This window comes from Pseudorasbora parva, chromosome 21 (genome assembly GCF_024679245.1).
Source record: "Pseudorasbora parva isolate DD20220531a chromosome 21, ASM2467924v1, whole genome shotgun sequence".
Classification (NCBI taxonomy): Eukaryota; Metazoa; Chordata; class Actinopteri; order Cypriniformes; family Gobionidae; genus Pseudorasbora; species Pseudorasbora parva.
Window position 1 is genome coordinate 31,852,595 of NC_090192.1, and position 24,559 is coordinate 31,877,153.

The following is a 24,559-nucleotide window of genomic DNA, read 5'->3' on the forward strand; positions in this document are numbered from 1 at the left end:
CCTCTTGCAAAGTTTCCACTTCAGCATCTCAAATGAAAGTAAATGATCACAGAACTTTCATTTTTAGATGATCTTAAATGTATTAAGGTATCAAATTTATAAATACATTTTTAAAAAAATCACAACAAGACAGCACACCAAGTTTTTTAAAATTCTAAGTTTGAAGGGGATACATTTAACTGCATTTAATACCGAGGGTATCAGAATCCTTGAGGAATATTAATACAAAACTGCCTTGCAAGCACTTTAATGACTTGAGGCAACAACTGTAATGTCTTCACAGAGAAATATGCAAATATGTGCATGATATATTTAGTCTTTATAACCCGACTGCATCATCTTTCCTCCAACAATCTAAAAGGCGCACCGAGCTGTTGACACATCGCCAAACATAACTTGTATTATGTTTCAAGATGCGCATAATCCAATTCAGCTCATTTCATCTGCATTTTAACTGCATCAGGGAGTCGTGCGGAGACGCATCCCGTAGCATCTGATTACACCTAAACGGCTGGCTCCAGCAGCTCGGCTGTGAATGAAGCAGCATTTGTTTGTTCAGAGCGACTGTCTCTACCTTCCTCAGAAAACGGCAGCACGTTCTGTAATGTAACAAGACTGAATTATTCACATGTGGCCCTCTAGAGGAAGAAAGAGAAGAAAGGAGTGAGATGCAGGACAGAGAGAAATTGGGACAAGTAGGAAGAGGAATGGGAGCGTCGGGCCCGATGAACAGAGAGAGGTGCCGTCAGGGCTGTAAGGATCTCTCTCAAGGTGAAACAAACCTTAAGAATTTCTCGGAACTAGTAGATTTAAATAGTTACTTTGTTCATAAAATAAAGATTATTTAAGGCGATCTATGGTTCCATGAAAAACCTTCAAAGCATCAATTGTACCATTCCATTGCACAAAAGGTTCTTTGTAGTGGTAAAAGGTTTTTTGGATTATTAAAATGTTCCACAGAGTGCACAGACACTATGACCAAAATGGTTCTTTAACTCTTTCCCCACCAGCATTTTTTTAAGTTGTCAGCAAGCATCAGCATTTTTGATCATTTACACAAAACTTTTATGGCTCTCAGAATACTTTTTTGTATGAATATCTGAAAAAGCAATAAAAGAAAGAAATCAGATTCAGAATGATGATGATCAAAACATAGATGGAGTAGATCGGGTCCATCAATGGCCCCAAAACTTCACAGTCCTTACACTTGTTAGTGGCCATTTTCTCTGGTAATGTTAGGCAGATTTTATTTATATGCTGTATAATGTTTTATGATCACGTTAGCTTACATGTTACAATGCTTCTATCACTTGTTTTTTTGAATTGGGAGATTCTGTACTCTTTTAGAAGATGCAGAATAGGTCCCCCTACCGTATAACAGTAAAAAAAATTAAAAAAAATAAATCATACAATTCTGTCAATGGTTAACAACTACACAGTGAAAGCTTCCTCTGGAAACCCAAAAATTGTTCATCTATGGCATCGCTGTGGAAACCTTCATTTGCTTCAGGGTGTGTTCACACTTGCCATGTTTGGTTCAATTAAAAAGAACACTGGTGCAATCGCTCTGTTAGTGTGGTTCGTTTGAATAAGTGTGATCACAGCTTTCAGAACCTGGTGCACCGTGCCGAGACCAATGAAAAGATGGGTCTCGGTCCACTTTCAAAAATGCTCAGGCATACCAGTTCTCTCTCATTATAGTCCCAAGTTTGCCAATCAGAGTTCAATACAAGCAAGCCGCACAAGTCATGAAAAGTGAAGCCAAAACGCTTTGATCGCCTCCAGGTGGCTGGACCCAGTATATGTCACAAACCCCACCCTCTCCATGTAATCTAATGAGACATGAGACAAACTAAATAATCAAATTACAATCAAATACATTTTTTCCAAAGATGATTTCTGTCATTTTAGATATCAGTTCAGTATCATGCTGAAATGATTGACAGCTTCTCTGAGCAAAGTTTTTTTTTTTTTTTGATACCGTGGCTTCACTTCATGTTCCCTACTGCATGATGTCAGCACAATATTGATCAATTGGAGAATGGTGATAGAGCGTCGTCCATCTTTTTTTACAGTCTATGGTTCGGTACAGGCATCAGAACCGCTTCTCCTCACAGCAGATTGTTTGTGTGTGTGACAGAGGGATTCCTGCCGTTGTTTTGACTCCTTTACACATTTTATAAGCTCTTCACACAAGTTCTCAGCTGGTCAAAATACCATCATATGTAGGCATACACATACAACAAGTGTAATTAGGCCAGGACACACCATTGATTTGGATGTTTGGTAAGTTTTGTCTAATAGGTAATGTGTCATAAAAGCAGACCAATCAGGTTGTCAACTTGTCCCTTTGCTTTTAGGTGTGGTGATAAATATAAAAAATATTTTTTACAACACCGGAAACGATCGTTTACATTCATCTTTTTGCAGCATGCATGCAGACAGGGCACACGGCAGTTGAGCTCTGTTGACATTTGACAACTAACATTATGCGTCGCTCCGTTGCTCTGATTGGTTGTAGCTCTATCCAAATTAGGTCTTTCCTGGTTCAGTTGAAACACGCCCCATAATTACAGCCCAATGTCCGTATCAGACTTATATTCTGACTAGAATTGAGTATGACAACGTCAGGCTAGATGAACCCACCACAAGACCTGAGAAAGAGAGAGAGAGAGAGAGGACCTAAGAATAGCCCAGGGAGAAGGTGTGTGTCCCCTCAGACATGAGTACAGATATATTTGGAGAGATGAGGCCCTTTGGGAGTGACCTAAAGCACAAACATAGACAAGCAAACATACACAAACTGTTTAGTCCACTGTTTTCCCTCCTACGTGGTCATTCATACCTGCAGCAGGCTATGGGGGAGATTTAAAACAAAAAAATTAAATAAATCCAGACAAGGCAACAACACAGATCCGTTGGACAGTAGTATATTGCCTTTCTGATCTTCAGCAAATTACATATTCCATCAGAAACAGCTGTTCACAGTAACCAGCAGAGACATATTTGAAGAATCATGACTGTGCAGAAGAATAGTAGAGGAAAAGCTCACTCTGTGTTTAATGAGGCAGCACAACAAAAGCACGGCGAACACCCCACGCCAAAGAACATGTGATGCAGGAAGGAGCGTTCGTTAAATCGGACGGATTATATAATGTAAACACCAGAACAAAATACTCATTGTTCACTACAGAAAGATTCACATGGAAACCAAAAAGAGGACTTCTTTTCAGTCAACTATTTTGCTATACATAGGATAACAAAATTATGTAAACTGGCAGAGATTCTAATAAAATAGAATCTATTATGCACGGTATATATGCATGCTCTTCATTTTCCTTTACCACATCCTAAAGATCTGCACATTGCGGTGTTTTTCATATCTCAAGGCAGAATGTTCATTTCAAAACAAATTTCAAAGAGTATATGAACACTATCCCCTGCTGAGAGCTCGTCTGCTATACTTCACACACACTTTCTTCCGACAAATAACTAAATACAAGATAAGATCATTGCTAATAGGCTAGACAGAACGCAAACACGTACCAAGTCCTATCAGGTGTGACAGCAAAAATGTGAAAGCGCACCTTATCTTGTTGTTAAAGTCCTTTGTTTTACACATGACTCTTGCCACTTTTGATTTTGAATTGAGAACCGAGGATAATAATTAAAATGTGTCCCAGTCCTGATAACGCTGTGTGAGGCACGGCAGAAAGAGTATTGCGTTATTTCACCACATGATTGATATTCTCACGCCGCAAATAGATATTTTATGAATATATGAGAAAAAAAATTAGCAAGACAGACATATCATAACATTATATCACTTTATTATTTCTATTCAACAAAAATCTAAACTAAGAGCTATATGTAGAAATACTATAGTAGTGGCCAAAAGGTGGGGTTTAGGAATTTTTTATTTTCACTGAACCTACAAGTTTGATTAAACCATCAAAATATGAGAAAGATATTGTATATGTTTAAATATTTTTTATATTAAATATTAATAATAAATAATAATAATAATAAATAAATTAAAATCCACAATCTTGCAGGGCCATGCTGCTCAGGTGCAACAACCCAATTTAATCAAGCAAACATACACTCTTTTACAGATACTTCAGCTCAAGATTCAGGTACAGATTAGCAAGATAAATGTTGTAAAAGGAATTCACATGAATGATTGAGAAGAATTCCATGAATGATACCCAACAAGAAAGAATTAGTTCTGCTCCTCTCCTCTCTCGTTCCTCTGAAGGCAGAAGCCGAGATGTCCACAGATACATCTCATTAAAACAGCCAACGGCAGGTTTTCTCCTCTAAAACCCCTCAGGAGACAGTGTGGGCTAAACAAGGACTTACACTGCCTTGCTTACAAGCACTAGCTTTAACTAACCCTTTCAATACGAGACAGGACAGGATGTCTTATTATTGACAGATTACCTGTCCAACATATAGGTTCAATTAAACTTACCCCATTTATTTTAACAAACGTTCCTGGCCTTATTGTACATGATTCCTTTACATTACATTCACACTTATGCACTTGGCAGAAGCTTTTATAAATGACATGTACTGCATTCAAGGTACACATTTTATTCATTGATATAAAAGGAAAGTGTTAAAACACAAAACTAGCTTTAAAACAAAACCAAAAAGACCAGTGTTGATACCAACTGTTAGGCCTCACTGCAACCATCTGAGAGACACAACATCCACTTTCAGTGGTAAAGGGGTGAGAAACGGCAGCACATTTAATAACTCGCGGGCAGCCCTTCCTCCTTACATAGCAGCAAAAAAGTACAGAAAGACTTTCACACTACAGCAGGAAGGAGTTTGGAGCAGGGCTTTTCTCTAACCCCCAGCACCACACTACACAAATGAAGCCATTAGACAACCCTGTTGAAAGACATCAATACAGATTTCAGCTTATCAATAAGCTCAAGACTCTGGCATAGCTATTAAGTATCCAATACCCTTAAGCTTTGCAGTAATATGGTAATCAGAGTAGAGGAATGCAGTACTCTTTCTGACTCATTTGTGAGATGATTTTCATGAATTCAGCAAAATTCAGGATTTCAATTTATTTAATGGTATCCTGGAAAAGGTGTTGTTCCACTCTGATCCATAAAGTTATTACATTACCTAAAATGTTTACTGAACTGTAGTACACAAAAACAAAACTAGGCCTATATATCTAAAAAAAAATCTATCATGATATAATAGATGTCTGTAGGGCCGATAACAGCTTCAAACATAATTTTTAACTTTCAGGCAAGATTTTAAACTCTCAGGCAGGCTTATCTTGACAACGATCATTTTCTAGCTAAATGACACTTATTGCAGTTAAATGAATTACTTTGTATTTCAGTTATCATAATTCAGCTAAAAATCTAATTTGAATTGCGATTCTACAAACTACTTAATTTAAACTTCACTGAAATTCAGGAACTGAACTAGATTTAAAAATAAACGTATTTCAATACTGAATGGCACACAGTCCTGGCTAGAAATGGGTCTCTGTGTTCTGGGAGCTCAGGCAGTTCTCTGTCTCTAGAGGCAGGACAGATCTTGAGCTTTGTTCTGTGTGAACTGTGAAAGACTCAGATAGAGTGATTAAGGGACAGATAGAGGACAACTTCACAGGACAGAAAAGAGCGAGGGAAATGTGTGTGTTTTAGGTCAGCAGTTCATCTAGAGAAAGAGGAGCACTCCGTTACATTGCATGCTTCAGAACAGCGTGTTTGTGTGTGTCTGTGTGTGGGGAAATTATACTAGGCTACCGAAAATGGATGAGGGGGCCTTCATACAACAGGGTGGGCAAATCGTATCGAGTCTGAAAACAGCGTGGCAGCACAGTTTCAAGTTCAAAGTTACAAAAGAGCAAATAAGAAATAACCAGAATGAATGAATGAATGAATGAATGAATGAATGAATGAATGAATGAATGAATGAATGAATGAATGAATACTCAGACACTTGCATGTGTCACCATATCATTACATTTTTTACCAAAATTAAGAGTTGACGTTTTTTTACAGCGAATTTCGGAGAATGTTTGTAACCAAGCAGATAGAGCAAACATTCACTATACCATGGTAGGGAAAAAAAATACTATGGTAGTGAACGTTCACGATAGAGGCACGTGGAGTTAAGAAGTTAAAGAGCCAATCCAGTTACAGGGTTTAGTCACAAGCTCTTAACACGTAAACACGTAAATATTTAGAGACGATTCTGCAAGACTGGAACTTAAAGGTCCCGTTCTTCGCGTGTTTTCGAAGCTTTGATTATGTTTACAGTGTGCAATATAACATGAGTTCATGTTTCGCGTGTAAAAAAAACTGTATTTTTCACACAATTGACTTATCTGTACAGCGCTGTTTCCTCTGTCCTAAAAACGGCCTGATGATTTCCTTGTTCTATGAAGTCCCTCCTTCAGAAACACGTAACGAGTTCTGATTGGGCCAGCGCTTCCCGTGTTGTGATTGGACAGCAGCTTGGCGCACTTTGCCCGGAAAGGTCCCGCCTCTTACCATAACGGAGAGATGCAAGCGCTGAATGGGCTCTTCTCCACGTGGAAGAGCAACGAGACCACGCCCCCTATTTTGCGTGTTCTTGTGGGCGGAGGGTTAGTCAACAAACGGTTCTAGTGACGTCATTCCTGAAGGAAGTGCAGGGGTGTAGTACAAACCGGCCGTTCGCTGTAGGCTTTGAAAGGGAACTTCTGTTAAATAAAATATCTTGCTTGGCATTGAACTTAGAGCTTTATAATTTTACAGGTATTATTTATGCTCTAACAGCAACATTACACACTAACTAAAGTTTGAAAGATGGAATCGCAAAGAACTAGCCTGGATGCCAACCGAACTTTGCCCCGCCCATAATTTTTGAGGTTGGGCAGTTCGGTCTGGCCTCGCTCCATAGAGGAGTGATTATCTCCGAACAGAAACTGTTCAGACCAATGAAATCATCAGGGCGGGCTTTAGACGATGACGGACAGATGATAAACAGTAACGTTTATCGTTTATACGTTATACGAGAATCGGGATGACTGGAGGCAACGATGGAAGGCTCGTCTGAGGACGACCTAGAGAGAACGTAATCATGCACGTCATCAAAGGGGCTTGGATTATATTTACTCGAAACCTAAACGAAGAGCTTGTTTGTATATGCATTCACCTTCATAATTTCTCTCAAAGATGATGATCATGTTGGGTAAGTACTCTGTGTATCAATAAATTCTTTTCTTTTTTTTACAACACCGGCAAAGATCGTTTATTCCAGCACATGTGCAGACAGGGTTGTCAAGTTTTTACAACAAAATCCGCCAACTACTAGCCCTAAACAATAGCTTCTCGGGGGGTTCTCCGGGGGAAAAATGGTGTTTGGTGGGTAAAATGTGTGTTATTTTGGCAAGGTTGCCTGTTAAAATTCGCACTCATGGGTCTATATAACACATAATAGTCGCTTCAACCCTTGGACATAGAAAACAACTGTGAAAAAAAAACGCGGACTTGGCAACACAGTGCAGTTGAGCTCTGTCTGTTGACATTTGACAATGCGTCGCTTCGTTGCTCTGATTGGTTTGCTCCACTGGGCTGCGATTATGAGGCGTGTTTCAACCGAACCAGGAAAGACATCAATTGGATAGACCTACAAAGGTCTATCCAATTGATGTCTTTCCTGTTTCGGTTGAAACACGCCCCCATAATCACAGACCAATGGAGCGGTTTCAGACTCATATTCTGACTAGAATTGAAGAACGGGACCTTTAAAAGAATGTGTTTAAAATCTTTTAACTATAACCATACAATATAAATGTTTGTGCTTACCTTTGCATGTTCTTCTGCAATATTACTCTGAGAAGACAGAGCTTCTGGTTTAACACAGAGATGATCTCATAATCAATGTTAAATGTGCATTGTGGGAATTGTGCGGTATTATGGCTTGGTTTCTTGCAGCAGTAAATATCCAAATAGATAACCAAATTAGGCTTTTAATGTATTGACTGATTTGCTTCAAATTCAACTGCAGATTCCACAAACATGTAAATCTTACCATTACATCCTGAACTGGACTAACAGACACTGACGAATCAAACTTTTCATTTTGACAAGTTTGTGAAATGCGCCTAATGGGAGAGGGCAAACTACGAAACCATGTGCAATTTACCCTGGAAAACTGCATTTAATCATTCTTTTAACTAAATAAAGAAAGTTAGTATGATAAGGCATTATTATAATTATCATTGCTTATTAAATTATTTCATATATCTACATAGTGTCAGATATTGCTAATAATAGGATAAGTAGCAAATCAGCATTTCTGAAGGATCATGTCACAGTGAAGCCTGGAGCAATCATGCTGAAACTGTATATTTTAAACAGTCATTTTAAATATTAAAATTTTAAATATTACTGGTTTTAGCAAATAAAATGTACAAAACCTTGGTAAGTATAAACTTCAAAAACAATTTTAAAACATGTAAACACCAAACTTTTGAACAGCAGTATATATTACACGTGTTATTTTTTTTATACATTTTAGGAACTTAAAGGATGCAAACCACAAATTAAAGAGAGGGAAAGGCATGAGAGTGATAAAGGCAGCGACAGAGGCACCGGTGCCAGATTGGCAGTAAGTCAGCTCACATGACACACACTTCAGTGCACACACAGTAAAAAGTAAGGGCCCATTACAAGTAAATACAACAGTAGGCAAATATTTATTCACAGGAGGTTGGAGTGTCAGAGGAGTATGTGAGGATTACATGACAAACACTTGAGAGAGAGAGCGAGCGAGTGAGAGAGAGAGAGAAATAAAGCTAACAATAGTATGGGCCAGTGCAACAACGGTCTTTATACAATCCCAAAAGGATAAAGGCACTGGATCACACTCCAGATTCAACATTACAAGATCGGATTTGAATATTCCCTCAGCATTGCTGTCATTTGTGTTATTCCAAGTACGCTTCAAGCAGCTAAAGTGTGTCACAAGTCATTCTCTACTGGGTCCCTCACTCTCTGCTGAACTAGCAAGCTGACTAATTTAGCATTTCCATTGCGTCTGAGTGTGTGGGTAGGCAGAGCTCTCCAATGCGGCATGCCAGGGCCTGTGTGGATCTCCGAGGACCCTGGCTTAACTCAACCGCACTGGAAGAAAGGATCAATGACTCAATGCCACCCAGAGTGCCAACTCACTAGCTACAGTTTTATCCAGATAACATGAAATGCAGCCAAGCCCCTGAACGCAACTGTCAGCAAATTACAAAACAATATACTGCTTATAAAGTGGTGAGATTTTATGGCTGCATCAATATGGAATTCAACTACCTGCACCACACGTCTTGTGTAATACAGACATATCATTCATTTGTTATGAATAATCATATATTTAGGATCGGAAAGTTCACAAAACAAAACAAAAAGTCAAGAAACTCTCTCATATACTTCATGTTTCATAATGGCTGATGCTGATTTGACAGAGTTGTAACATGTAAAATATCTGGAAGTTGACCTTTCAGGAAAAACAAGTATAGTGTGATAAATATATTATCGTAAAATAAAATTACTCATACAGTGATGTAATATTTTTTCATACCACCCACTCTTTTCCCAGCCTCACCTCTGAATAAACGCTCACATTTCCAAAACTCTAAGAAATGGAAAAGAACACATATAACAGTATAACTAGATACTAGAACACATATAGTATAATAGTGTCTGTCTGTCTACGTGATCATCTTCAGGTAATTTCACTATTCCGACCACTATCTGGACAGGAAGTAACCTTCTCGGTTTTGGTTCCTCGTGGTTGTGGGCCAGAGCACGTCATCCATTAATTGTGGAATGAACACTTCTCATTAGAGCGGAATCATATCACACTTAGCGACAATCGTATGCAATCACCTTGGCAGCTTCACCGTCCATTAACATTTTATTACAGCCCACGTCTTCACCTGATTAGAAAGGGTCATTTGCATGGTAGTCAACATTTCAAAAGATAAACTGACTCACTTTAAGTTTCCTGAGTCAGTCTTGTAGGTTCTATTCACTTTTAAAACAACTTGGCAACGGATTCTGTCTGCAATCGCTCTCTTGCTCTTTCCGTCTCATTCCCTCTTTCCTGTCTCTCTCCCTAGAAGGATTTATGCAGTAGGTACTAGACGAGGGTCAGAAATTAACCAGTGCCCATGACAAAAACAAAAATGACAAATGTCCCAGATATTTATACGGCTAAGGCCAAAAACATCCCATTGGTTAGTCAAACAGATGTTTCCACACTAATCTCACACCATTGGTTGAGCAGATGTTACTGTGTCAGACAGGTCAAGATTCTCAAGCAAACACAGAAATGTTTTTTAAGTGCGTACAATTTTACAAAACGCAATACATGCTTTCATTATTACATGTTTAATATTACCTATATGAAAGTTAAAGTTAAACTGGCAATCAATTTATATTACATATTTCAGTTAAATAATTTAATAGTACAATACATTAGTTGAGACGATGCACAGGATATCAAAACTATGTTAGGATATCTTGTGCACAGCTATTATCATCACAGCTATTTGATGTTGATTTATTTGATTTCAAGTCATCTTATTACTAAAATATAAATAAATGCATAAAACAATAAAAATAAACTAATCTGATAATTTGGATTGAGAATTTTATTACAATTATTAATACATTAAAATAAATAAATATTTAGTTATATTATCAATATTAATTAAATTGTTTAAAGAAAATAAAGATTTACAAAATTAAACTGATATTATTATTATTATTATTATTTAATTTAAAACCACAACATACATTGTGTAAATATAGCAATAACATTATGAAAGGTGGAGTGAATAACACTAATCATTTCTTCATCATGGCACCTGTTAGTGGGTGGGATATATTATGCAGCAAGTAAACATTTTGTCCTCAAATTGACGATTTAAAAATAGGAAAAATGGGCAAGCGTAAGGATTTGAAGGGCCAAATTGTGTTTGCTAGACGACTGGGTCAGTGCATCTCCAAAACTGCAGCTCGTGTGGGGTTTTCCCGTTCTGCAGTGGTCAGTCTCTATCAAATGTGGTCCAAGGAAGGAACAGCGGTGAACCGAAAACAGGGTCATTGGTGACCAAGGCTCATTGATGCACGTGATGCCGCAGACCAGTCAGGGTGCCCATGCTGACCCCTGTCCACTGGCAAAAGCACTAACGTGGGCATGTGACGTGAGCATCAGAACTGGACCACAGAGCAATGGAAGATGGCCTGGTCTGATGAAACCCGTTTTCTTTAACATCATGTGGATTGCCAGGTGTGTGTACCTGGGGAACACGTGGCACCAGGATGCACTATGTGAAGAAGGCAAACCGGCAGAGGCAGTGTGATGCTTTGGGCAATGTTCTGCTAGGAAACCTTGGGTCCTGCCATCCATGAATGTTACTTTGTAGCATCAACCTAAGCATTGATGCAGACCATGTACACCCTTTCATGGTTGTTATTCCCTGGTGGCTGTGGTCTATTTCAGCAGGATTATGCGCCCTGCCACAAAGCAACAATGGTTTAGGAATGGTTTGAGGAGCACAACAACGAGTTTGAGGTGTTCACTTGGCCTCCAAATTCCCCAGATCTCAATCCAATCGAGCTTCTGTGGGATGTGCTGAACAAACAAGTCCGATCCATGGAGGCCCCACCTCGCAACTTACAGGACTTAAAGGATCTGTGGCTAGCATCTTGGTGCCAGATACCACAGCACACCTTCAAGGGTCTAGTGGAGTCCATGCCTTGACAGTTCAGGGAAGTTTTGTTCAGCAAAAGGGGGACCAACACAATATTAAGAAGGTGGTCATAATAGGTATGCCCGATCGGTATAAGTGGTACATGTTAGATAGGAGTTCCTTTGAATATTGACTTGGGGAAAAAAGGATCAAAACCCCTTATAGAATGGATTGTGCATTTTAATATGGTTTTAAAATAAAACGTCCCTTAATAATATGTTTTTAAGACATTAGAAATAAATTCAAAGATTAAAAAATGTCCTCTTAATAGAAGTTCATTTCTGACAGCAGAAAGAAATAAGTATTTCTACATCCAAGCACTTAACCCCTTAAGTGTCACTGGCCCACCGGTGGGCCCATTTGCCACTGCATGTTTAAAACAATATATCCTATATTTATCCTAATCTAATGTTGACAAACTATATATCATTCGAAAGCTTACGAACTCAAGATTCATTCTGTGCAAACCGATTTGAAATCGGACCTTGCGTTACCATGGAAACGGTGCTCTAAATTATTCTAGCGGGCTCCTCCCCAAGTGGCGTTGTAATGTTTCATATTTATTTAACATATTTCTTTAATTTATAATAAAAACCTTTTCTAATCTTGACAAAACGCATATCGTCGGAAAGGTCTTAGTCTCACGGTTCTATATCTGCAAACTGTTTTGTGATATTTACACAAAAATATATACATTTGACACAGGAAATTTCATTTAAAAAAATCAATGGAATTTCAATGACACCCGGTGGCTATTTGTGGTACAACGCCTAAACAAAATCTCATGGGAACTTCAATTTTTGTGATATCAACTTCAAATTTGGAACAAAAATTGATTAGACATATGGCTTTGATTTGATAGTAATTTTAGAGTCCACATTATTTTGTAACATATATATTTTATATTAAATATTAAATATCTAGTACAGTATATTTGATTTACAATACATTTAAACTTCCATAACTTTTTTAAACTTAAATTTTTTGAAGTGATTTCACTTGAGCAATACTCTGCTGACTGTCTTCTTTAAAATGAGACCAAACTTATGTCTATATTCCAAAGCATTCTTGAATTGCAACCATTTAAGTTTGGATAGTGAATTTTCATGTATATTTTCAAAAAGGGGGGTGACACTTAAGGGGTTAAAAGGTGAGTAATCAGATTTTTCTTGTTCTACCTCCTAAGACTCATTTAACTTTTTTTCTAAAAATAGCGTGTGAAAATCGAGTGAGCCTTATTGTTAGAAAAACAGCAAAGTGACTGAGCAATAACCTGATTTTAATAAGGCTATCCCAGCCGAAGAAATGAGGAACAGAAGGGATGCGGAGTGAAACAAAATGGGAAAGAGAGCAGGAAGGAATGGGAGGGAGAGCAATCGATGGAAGTTCTACTAAAGGCAGAGTACGCAGCAGCTCAGAACAAAGAGTGCAAAATGAGTGTGGCTGGAACACTCGCAGCTCCTATCACAGAGAGAGAGGGATGGAAGAGAAGAGCTGAACAATGTCACTCCGTTCCCTGTAGTGAGGACATCTTTCTATCAGTCCTCTTCTGTCACACAATGGGGTTCAAAATGAGGCAGAACAAAAGGGGCCAATGATCCCGGAGGAAAGGGGATTAAGATTTGGGCTGTATATACATGCTCGACACACTAGGAAAATTTAATTCAAACACGCACTGTGTTCCGATTCATTCCTTTCATGTAATACTCTCTCTGATAACAACCAATTGTTGAATACGCTCTGTGGGTTTGCATTAGTGGAAGACCAGTTTGGGTTTTTCAATGAACGATATCTAGAAAGCATGGAGGCAAATGGCTGATATATAATATTGGTATATATGATTAGGGATGAAAATCGTAAATAATTTAATTCTGGTTTTGGTTCCATTAATGATTATTTTAGTACTCTTAAGGATTACATAACTGGAGAAATTAAACGCAATTCCACAAGCAAATGTGATACATATATTTAAACACATTCTTGCAAAAAAGGAATTCAGATATTGCAGACAAAAAATAAATGCACCAAAATGTCACTAAATTAGTATATAGTCTTTTCAGTGATTTTGAAACAGTATAGCATGCCTAAAAATAATTTGGTTCCAGCATCCATTATTTAAATTTATTTTATGAATAAGAAATGGTTCTTGGATCCCAGTTCTACACACAATACAATTAGCCTCGAAATCTAGACGCACCCTAGCGGCAGAAAATCTAATCTGCAGCGAGTGTCGTCTAGCAACTCTCAATACACTTCTGAGCTGTAAAAGCCATACTCTGGTCGGGCCAATCACATCGTGTATAAAGTCGGTGGGCGGGGCTTAACATAATGACGGCCGAGTTGCGCTTGCGTGCTACTAGTAAACACAGAAGCTGTTAAACGGCGGTCTTTCGAATCAGCTTTGACCGCGACTCTGGAAGACTTGGAACTTTAAGCTTTTAAGCATTTCTCTGAGAAAAGAACAAAGAATAGCACTGAAGTCATTCTTATAAAGGGAAGATGTGTCTGAGCCGACCGGATACGGCGAAACTTTAATCTGTCAACTAACTCTGCTTCACCTTCGTTGCTCTGGTTGGTTGTAGCGCTATCCAATTGCGTGCAGAGGGAGTTTGAAAGACAACCGTTTATCCCGCCCCTCGGATTGAGCCCTGTCTATGGTGAGTTTCCAGACCAAACATCTTGATGTGGGTCTGGCTTGTCAGGCTACAATACAATGATAGTGAATACACAAAATTGCTGTGAAAATTGCATGTATTTCACATTATATTTAAAAACTGTTTGTTATCTATGGCCATCAGTAAATTCCAGAAAAGAAAACATTTAAAAAATCTTGGGGGATGCATCGATATCACTTCATTGAACCAAATTACTGAAGACAAAGAGGCTTTATCATCTGCAATATGCTACTTAACAAGTTTCAGTTTATTTGCGTTTTACGCAACATTCTTGTCCAGGGAAACTAGCGGCATGGCAAAAATGTGAGCAGGCCAGCTGGAAATGACTACGAAAAATGATGAAGCGCCAGAGAGAGAGCAATCGGGAAGATGCATGCAGGATAAGTGACAGTGATCTTAATAGCCCACGACATGAAAATGCGTTATAATGCTTCCGGCAGAACAGTCAGAGGGAGAGTATGATGTTGGAGGGCAGGCAAAGTAATTCCCATAGTAGAGGACATGTCTTCAGAAAGGACCATTTGATCATTTTACTGCAGGAGTCACACCTTTTCAAGCCATTTCAGAGGAATAATGCATGTTGTGCACACACACCATATATGCATTGTGGGTGTGCAAACACTAGAACAGGAATCATTCAGCCCTTTGAACAACTGTGCTGAATATCACAACAAGATTCGGAGGTAATTCCGACTCCATGTCGGTTTTCGTCAAGCAAAACAAGCAACTAGTCACTGGGCTCAAGTCGGCCTTAGGGAGGTTAAGTCCTCTCAATAGCAGCTTAAACTGAATCCACTGGATCCGAGGAGACGTTTGAATCTCTTGTGCTGCTTTTGTAACCGTTTAAGGTTGAAACAACATATGTCTGCAAAGACACAGAAATTATGACCACATGGACAGAACAAAATATGCGCAATGTATGAGATTGCTATGGCATCCCCCTCTGGTCAGAGCCCATGAAATACAATTAAATAAGTGGATTAACCTCAATACAAAAACAATCCCCCTCACAAGGTAAGAGAGAAGAGGACAGATACAGGGGGGGGATTTCAATAATTGACAGACAAATTTTCAAATTTTACAAAAAATGTCTTAATTGACCATTAATTTCTTTTTATGAAATACAGCAACCAAAAATTGTCAATTATATATTAAATGCACTGACCTTCGCCTGATTTCTGGTCATTTTTATTTTCCATAATTCATATAAATAACATACAATACTGTTCACTGTTTGGTATCAGTGCAATTTTTTTATAGAAATGAATACTCTGCAAATATACATTGAATGATAAAACAACAAAGATATTTATGATGTTAAAATAAATGGTTGTTCTTTTGAACTTTTTATTCAAAGAAAAAAAAATGTATCATGGTTACAACACAACCGCTTTCAACATTGATGATAATAAGAAGGCAGCAAATCAGCATATTAGAATAATGTGACACTGAAGAATGGAGTAATTAATTCATTATAATCACTTGTAATAATATTTAACAATAATATTATAGTTTTGCTGTATTTTTTATCAAAAAAACACAGCCTTGATGAACAAAACAAAAGAGACTTCCAAAAAAATCCCAAGTATATATATTTTTTTATCTTAATACATTACAAAAAGAAAACCAATTTTTCCCAAATCTCAAATGAACAGATGTCATTTTGGCACATTCATTTGGGCACTATGATGCTGCCTCTTTATAGAACATTAGTCAGTTAAGGAAAGCGTCTTTGGAAAGCGTCTGCACCCCAGTGTGGGACACACGCGCCTCTGAGACCTCTACTGCCATTTCTATAGCCATTCAACCTTATCAGAATAAGCCAAGCTGCAAGCGTTACACACACAGCTGCTGTCATTATTACAGCACACATTTCCTTGGCTCTGAAAACCCTCCCCCAAGCGCTAATAAGGTCGTCATATGACCTGGCCAGAGCGCTAATCACACAAATATTTATCTAGGCAAAAAAGAGAGGGATTCCTGCATATGACACTCTGTTTGCAGAGGTCACTACAAACGAATGATCCAAAATAACCCCAGTTTTTAAAAAGCTGTCAGGTTGTTTCGCATATCAGGGTGGTAGGTGTGTGGAGTGAGGCTCGTCTACTCTAAGCCCCTGTCAGGCTGACGTGTTGCTTCTCTGCAGACGTGTGGTGCACGTCCGGGCACCAGGCAGTAAGGGATTATGGGAGATTTTTGTCCCTTCTCATTCGTTCTCATCCTCAACTCAGACCATCAACACAAGTCTTGAGCTCCTCGTTTGTGGCAACCAATCAAATACACCCCAAGCAAAGCAGTTGCCTAGCTACAGCAACAAGCTCTTGGTCAAAACAGCCAATGAGTGAAGCATTACAGCAACACAACTTTAATCCATCTTTTAGGAGAGCACAAAAATAAGGAGATTCTACTTTTAGAAAATACTAGATTTTCATGATTATTGGTTCTGCTCGCGTTTTAATGTCTGCATTCTATCAATGTGAATGGAAGAGTATAAGAGTAATAATAAGTATAACAGTCCAAATTAGAGGGACAGACTGGGTGCCAGTAAATAAATAACACTGCTTTGCAATCTCTCTATGGTATCGTCTAAATTTTGTCTAATTTATGACTGACTGTTATGAGCTGGTGCTTTTTTCAGCCACAGATAAACTCTTAAGGCCCCGACATACTCACGGCGAAGTTCTTTTTCGTTCTTCGTCTAGGGATAAAACGAAGTTCAAAATACGCGAGCATTGATATACTGTTAGTGAACATCCGCCCACACTGCTGAGAGCGATGGTTAGATGAATATTTAAATATGTGCTGTATGCTTTTGTCTCAATAACAAAATAAAAAAAACACAATTAAGAAAACAGCAACCTTTTTTTTAATATAAGACATAATCTGATCATAGCAATATGGATATGTTTGCACAAGCTCTGTAATTCGGCACTCTAGAAAAGTCATATCCTGTCCGCTTAAAATCAAGCAGCTTTACAGTATTAAACATGAAAAACTGTGTGTCTTGTTTAATCAGAAGTACATACAAATTTGTACTATAAAGCAGCTCTCCAGCATGTTCATGTTTACACTCGTGTACATCTGACCTCGACGGACTGTATAGAGGAAATGAAGCAGAAAAGATTTCTACGTGAAAGAAAGTGGAGCCTCCACGCAATCGCGTGCACCTACCTATTGCGTAATCACCAGTACACTGTAAAAAAAATTGTTGGTTTTTGTTGGTTTAACTTAAAAAAGTAAGTAACCTGGTTGCCTTAAAATTGAGTTTATTTAAATTAAAAATTTGAGTTGATACAATGAAGGAAATTTGTTTAACAAATAGAAACTCAAAATATTATTGTACTGAACTACATAAAAAAATTGATAAATCATGAAAATAGCACTATTTGGCATGTTTCACTGCGTCATCAGAAATAAAACACACAATTACCCAATATGCTTACAAAATCTTTTAATAATCTTTTAATTTTAGTTTTCATTGTATTAACTCAAAATTTTAATTTCAATGAACTCAAAATTTTAAGGCAACCTGGTAACTTTTTTTCTAAATATTTTTTTACAGTGTAGTAGCACAAAGGTGTTTACCAGCCGTAGCAAACTTTTCTGGACAGTTTGCTTTGGCAAGCTGTTTCGAACTGCCAAAACAAACTCCAAACGAGAGTTTTTTTGTTTGAAATTACATCAAATCAGTTCGTTCTTTGATTAATGTATCAGGGCCTTATGTAGAATATGGTCATTGTGTCATTTTACATTTTTATACTTTTATAACTGATTAACTGTGTACTGATTTCTGAATAATTTGATTCTGTTTAAAAAAAGGCATAGCTTGATGACGCCTTGATTTTGCGGCTTTTATTATTCCTGCTTCCGCTTTTTCTGGTCACGCGTATGTGGGGTAGCGCAGTGCTGTTTTTTTTATATTAGATACATTATTTGACTGTGTTGAAAGTTATGTTATGATGCTACTCTGTGCAGTCACTCGCAGCCACTATGAGACACTTGTTGCACACTGCAGTAATCTAGATCTATATTAGACATGGTAAAACATGGTACTCGCAGTAAATCAAGAAAACGAAATTTAAACAGTAAGACTAACTGTGTTGAGCTAACTAACAATGATTAGTTTTCTGTCAATGAATATATTCAAACAGGTGCTTACCTGTCTAATAAAACACATAACATATTAAAATGTATTTGGTGTTTGGTTTCTACTAAATAAAACCGGAAATCGATGGTAACGCAGGTATGCGGTCATTGAGAGATGACGCATGAACACGGTCCGTGTCCTGATTCAAATGGCTTATTTCTCTGGATTGAAACATTCTTCAACACATTTGGGATATCAACAACATATTTAACATTGTTCTAATGGTAATCTGACATATTGTGCCTTTAAACTAAGTATATTTTCCATAATTCACATAAAAATGTACTCCTCTGTTCAAAATTCTAGGGTCGGTAATGTCGGCTTTAGGCTATAAAATATTAATAACTATAATCACGGTCAAATTCTTGTTATGTCATGGACAAGAAACATGTCAGACTACACATTACTTCCTGTCCAGTCACTGCTTACCATCTTTAACAACATACGTGACGTCACTGATAATGCGGAACTAGCTGACTCCCGGAAACGAGTGTAGACAAGCAATGGATGGATTTATTAGCTACTATGCTAATTTTAGTACTCCTCGGGTTGCTGAAGCACCTCCGCTATCGTTCGCCAGCATTTATCTTTCTGTGGTAGTCATAAAAGGCAGGAGTATTGATGCCATATCTCCACAAACATTTCCTCCAAGGCATAATTCCACATAGCAGCACAAATACCACTGTCTGTCTTTTGTTTCTCTGTTTGAAAGCGGCGTACGGAAGAGCTTCTGTGCTTTTATTGGTCAACATCACAGATGTGGACGACTGTATGTCAATCGGATCGTGCGGAAATTGTGCTGATATTGTGTAGTCTGAACCTGGCATAAGATTTTAAAATGCTATGAAGGATTAATTACTTGGCACTTCCTCAGAAGTATAATTTGTAGGAATCATTAACGGAATTGCTAAGGAACAAACCGTATTAAGTGCAACCAGAATCAATGCATTAAATTGAATCATTAGATTCCCATCCCTTGCGAAATAATTATTCGAATTGAACTAGAATTAAATGCACACACATCAGCGAAAGTTGCGGGAACATTAAACCAATCATCTATCTCAAATGAGACATGGATGAATTGAATATAGTGTTACACCATGATGAGAAGAACCACACCTTTCCCTGGGCATCTTCCAGAATCTCCATATTAGCAGTTCAAAGGATTCAGTCACATCCCTCTTCCTCTGCTACCCGGACGGCTGAAGCGCAGTCCAGCCTTAATTGGCTGGAGACAAGCACTCAACAAAGAAAATGGCTGTGCCATAAACAAGACCCTCACTGTCCATGCTCTCCACTTAAATTCACATTAGCTCCATGGAAAACTGCAAGTCAGCAAATCAAGGAAGGCGGAAAGACATATTGCACAAGACACTTCACTTTCTAACCTTCCGCCGTTATGACAAACATGCTTCTCCAACCTGCTGAAGCAGGTATAATTAGATATAACGCAGCAGACCAAAACTCAACAAGCTAAAGCAGAAAAATGCTTAATTTATTACAAAAAATGCAAATCTTTGAACATGTCACTTGATCATCAATAGCTCAGAACAGCTTCACACTGGCTCAAACACAGTCATCATTTTACTCTGCAATAAAAAAAGTTTACTATCAGCTGAATTGACTCAGAATCCTTGTGTATGACTCAGCTTACAGGCCTTTCTGACATTCCCATAATACCGCACGTTTTCCCGTTTATCAGGAAAGCAACTGAACATTCAAATGAGCCAAACATACACATGCCACTGAATATATCCATCTTATAGTAGCCACCGCAGGCCTTTGAACCGCACCTTAAATCTGTTTGTTCCTGAAATTACAAAAAAAAAAGAAAAAAAATCCTTTTTAAGTGCAATCTCTTTTCTCCCATAATCAAAAGCAGCTTTCGTCTTCAGGAGCTGCACAACTAAGCATCCAAGTTCTGCGACACCACATGGTACTGATAAAGGCATGCTTGCCCAAAAAGGTTTGCAAAATTATTGCAAAACTGCAGGTGGGACTACTTGCCAGATTTGTGCTGCAGGGCACAGCATGCATTCTCATACGTCTCTTCAAGTTCTGAGAAAAACAGGGCTGGACAGCGGCAGAGGCAAACACTTCTGCAAGCTTTTCCTCTACAGAAACACGAACACACTGGGCTCTATCTGAAGGACTGCGACTATCCCAGCAGGCCAGGTTTCAACACACAACTACTGAGCTAAACAGGTCTGTGCAGAGCGACCATCAGAGGGAGTTCAGTTTTCTTTTCTACTTTGTCTATTTCCTATTGAAACAGGAAGTTCATCATAGTACATACCAGTGGGCTTGTCCTTTTTTTAAATAACCAACAGCTTTTAGTCCACATCACAGCCATACATACGGATGTACAGCTTATTTCTACAGTGCAGTTACTGCTAACTAAAACAATTTTCGGCATTTGAAATAATACTGAAAAGCAATAAAATATAAATATTACATGAAAAACCTAAACTTAAACCTTAATCGAAAATGTTAAATGTTGCATTGGTGAATAAATTAAATAAGTTTAAGTACTAAAACTATTAAAACAAACAAAAAAATTTATTAATACAAATATAACAAAAAGACTAAAACAAACTAAAATTAATAAATTAACTAAAATATGAAAAATATGAAATATTACACATATATATTACAATATTTTTAAATATTTTATATGAAATATAACATGCATACATATTTATAATTATTATAGTATCAATTGTATGTATGTCAGTAGTCAGAAGTACAGGTTTACTAGGTTGTTAAAAGACAATACCAATATTTATTGACAACTAATAAAATACATTAAAAAGCTATTTTACTCAATACTTACTTCAAGGCTGTCAGTAGATTTTGACTGACAATTGGTTAAATAACTACTGTTAACCAACCAACCAATGTGATAATCTAAAAAGGGCCAAATAACAGATTATTAATAAGCCATATCACGATATTTGTCTAGTGCTAGTCAGAAGACACCTGACGGGACATTCACAAAGGACGTCGGCATCGCCGCTTGGCTTGTCTGAAGATTGGTGCTGACGCAACCGTCATAGTTCCAACAGCCAATCACGGTGTTACATGAACGCAGATGGCTAGCGTCTGCGCTAGGGTATATGCATAAGCAATCTGATTGGCTGCTTTGGAACTTGGAAGGTTTTCAACTTCTGCCGAGCGCAATGTCAGTGACATGACGCAATGGAACCCACAATTTAGTTCGGCAACAGGACGTCACTCATTGAAAAGTAAATGAGAAACGTCAAAGAGACGCCCCGTTTGAATGCAGAGTGAGATGTTCTCATTCTAGAGAACATTTCATTGGACAAAAAATTGGATACGCCTGTAAATGCAAGATGAGTCAATATTTTTGGCTTGTTTCCCCTGGTCTCCGCTATGTTATTTAATGTATGTCAACTTTTTTTGTTGTTGTCAACAGTAGGCAACCACAAAGATGCCCTCAAATAAACAGACACGGAATAAAAGCCACAAAATTCCAACTTCAGAAGACAATGTCTTTTTTTCTCTTCAGTGAACGCAGAGCGAAATACAACACAAAGCACCTTTATCCCACTGCACTGTATGAAAGAGTGCTGAATCAAACGCTTACCTCTTGCTGACAGTTTCTTTGTGTTAATTATTTTAGCAGCATATTCCTGGCCAGTGGATTTTTTCACACATCTCCGCACCACGGAGAAGGCACCCCTGCAAAAGAAGAACACAGAGTTTGATTTCCAACGAAAGTAAAAGATGCACCTGACTCTCGAAACAAGGAAGAGCTGTCAGTCACAGATGACGTAACAGCGGTTCCATTATTATTTATTGATGAGAAGACTGATAGTTTGTTTTAAAGAACCGGTTCTAGCATAGATTGTGGCATGGCATATTGAATGTAAATGTACCATGTAAAACATACTGCTGTTTATTAAAGTGTATTCATGTGTTTATTGTAATGTGCTCACAATTGCAATCTAAATATAATTTACATTTACATGAAATTATATTGAAAAAAAAAACATAATTATAGAGAATCGAGTACCACTCTGAACAATTCATCGATTTTTGTGAACTGGTTCGACTCATTGAAAAAGATTCGACAGTCATTTGGATATCCTAGTCCTAGAGACATTAAAACATTTAAGTATTACAAAAAATAAGTGTGAATCTGCAAAATTGGTTCATGTCTGCACAAAACTGGACTTGACATAATACTACAATATGACATTTGCCCTCAGAAAAATGGGCGGCGTGAAGCGCACTTAGCATCTGCATGTTAGAAAGGCTGTAATGCTCTTCCCAAAAGTGAGATTGAATTCTCAGAAAGGCGTCACTACTCATTTATTGATTTTTTAATCCCTCTTTATCGCTCCCCTCCTAAGATATTAAAGTGTGATTAACTGTGTGTGCGACACATTCAATGTTTTATTGTAATATCAAGCATGCAGCTACATATTCTTTAGTGCACTACATAGTGCACTACGCTGCAATAACGTTAAGCAGCTGCAGAAGAAAATCATTAAACCTCTGGTTACGAACATAAAACAACCCACAATGTTAATGCCATGAAAAGTGGCAGCCAAATACCCAAAGTAACCGAGGAAACCTTCCTGCCCATCAGCAAGCCCTTAAAATAAAACAAGGCGTGAGCACAAAACACACTGCATACCATATTCAACATTCTACGCTAACGGATACATTCCTCAAAACCAATACAGCCTGACATTTAAAACGTCTAAAGCTTAGATCCGCACAGGGGGCTTGATCGGATCAAGTCCAGAACCCGAGCGCCGTAGCCTACTGTAGTGCTGTCTTGATCCGATCAAGCCCCCTGTGCGTGGCTTTCGGAGAGGTTTACGAGTATCTTAGCAAGTCATTTCCCCTGCTGTCAACATCCAAATAAAAGAATGGAACGAAACAAACAAGAGTAACTTGCGCCGATGACGTCACATTGCTACAATGTTGCGCGCACTTACTTTCCCAGCTCTTCGTAAAGCTGATACTCGTCCGTAAACCTGGTCGAGGTTACGATTGTAGCCATGTTGTGTGTGCGTGTGGGGAGGGGGGTCGATGCCTCTGCTGCTGCGGTTCAGGTTTCGGGAGGAGAATCTCATGTGTTCCAGAGAGAGAAAGAAGGGAGATACAGACGGAAAGAGTGGAGGGGAGGGGCTGGTTGTGGTGGGGGTGGAGAGAACATAACGCGAGACAACGCGAGACTTCCATACAATCAGCAAAGTCACGGGTAGGGTGACAGAAAGACCGTTCTTACATGTATATTAACGATGACAAGATTCATTTTAGTCATAATATACAACGGCAAACATTTAATTGATTAAATTATGGAGACACCACAATAAAAGATTAAAAAGTGCAACAGTATCAGTATAATAACATATTAAAGAGTATAATAAAACAACATTGGTATTTCATGAAGAGTGTCCTCTGGATTTCATGATAGAAATGACTTTCATTTAACTTCTTCTGGTACTTCAGATGTCATAATGTCCCACTGGATCTCATAAACAGTTTATTTTTAATATTCATTAGTGTTTCATATCGTAATAACATACATAAAAAATAAACAAATGTTAGTGGCTAACTGACATGTCAATCTTTTTATTCATTTATTATTCAACATTGACATGTTTAAGTATTATTTTACATTTATCAAACCCTTTTGCCGTCACTAAATGGTCCTTATGCCACTTTCAATTGTCTCGTAATGAATATGAAGTCATAAAAACACCATGTTTAGCATGTTTGTATAGAATAATAAAAATATTTTGTGGAAAGTTTTAGAAGAATAGTATGTCAGACCAGCGTAAGCAGCTTTGAAATTTGATATGAAACCAATTTTAGTTCCATTACATTTTACAAACAATTATTTATCTCTGGGTTAATCTCAGTTGCTATACATTGCTTTTGCTGCCATTTCAATATCAGAATACTTCATCATCTGGCCAT

At 37.9% G+C, this 24,559-nt stretch overlaps 1 protein-coding gene across 14 annotated transcripts in view; it reads right to left on the minus strand.

The window, feature by feature from the left end:
• The window catches only part of camk2g1 (calcium/calmodulin-dependent protein kinase (CaM kinase) II gamma 1), a 91,181-nt gene extending 67,414 nt beyond the window's left edge, over positions 1–23,767 (minus strand). For 9 of the 14 annotated variants that reach the window (XM_067430459.1, XM_067430454.1, XM_067430462.1 and 6 more), the window contains exons 1-2: positions 23,572–23,766; positions 22,209–22,303 (exon numbers count right to left, since the gene is read on the minus strand). In XM_067430459.1, the coding sequence (XP_067286560.1) occupies positions 22,209–22,303; positions 23,572–23,636 (160 nt within the window). In that variant the 5' untranslated portion in view covers positions 23,637–23,766. Of the gene's footprint in view, positions 1–22,208; positions 22,304–23,571 lie in introns of all 14 variants that reach the window. The other 5 variants (XM_067430463.1, XM_067430460.1, XM_067430465.1 and 2 more) reach the window with 2 other exon arrangements.
• Positions 23,768–24,559: the final 792 nt, after the last annotated feature.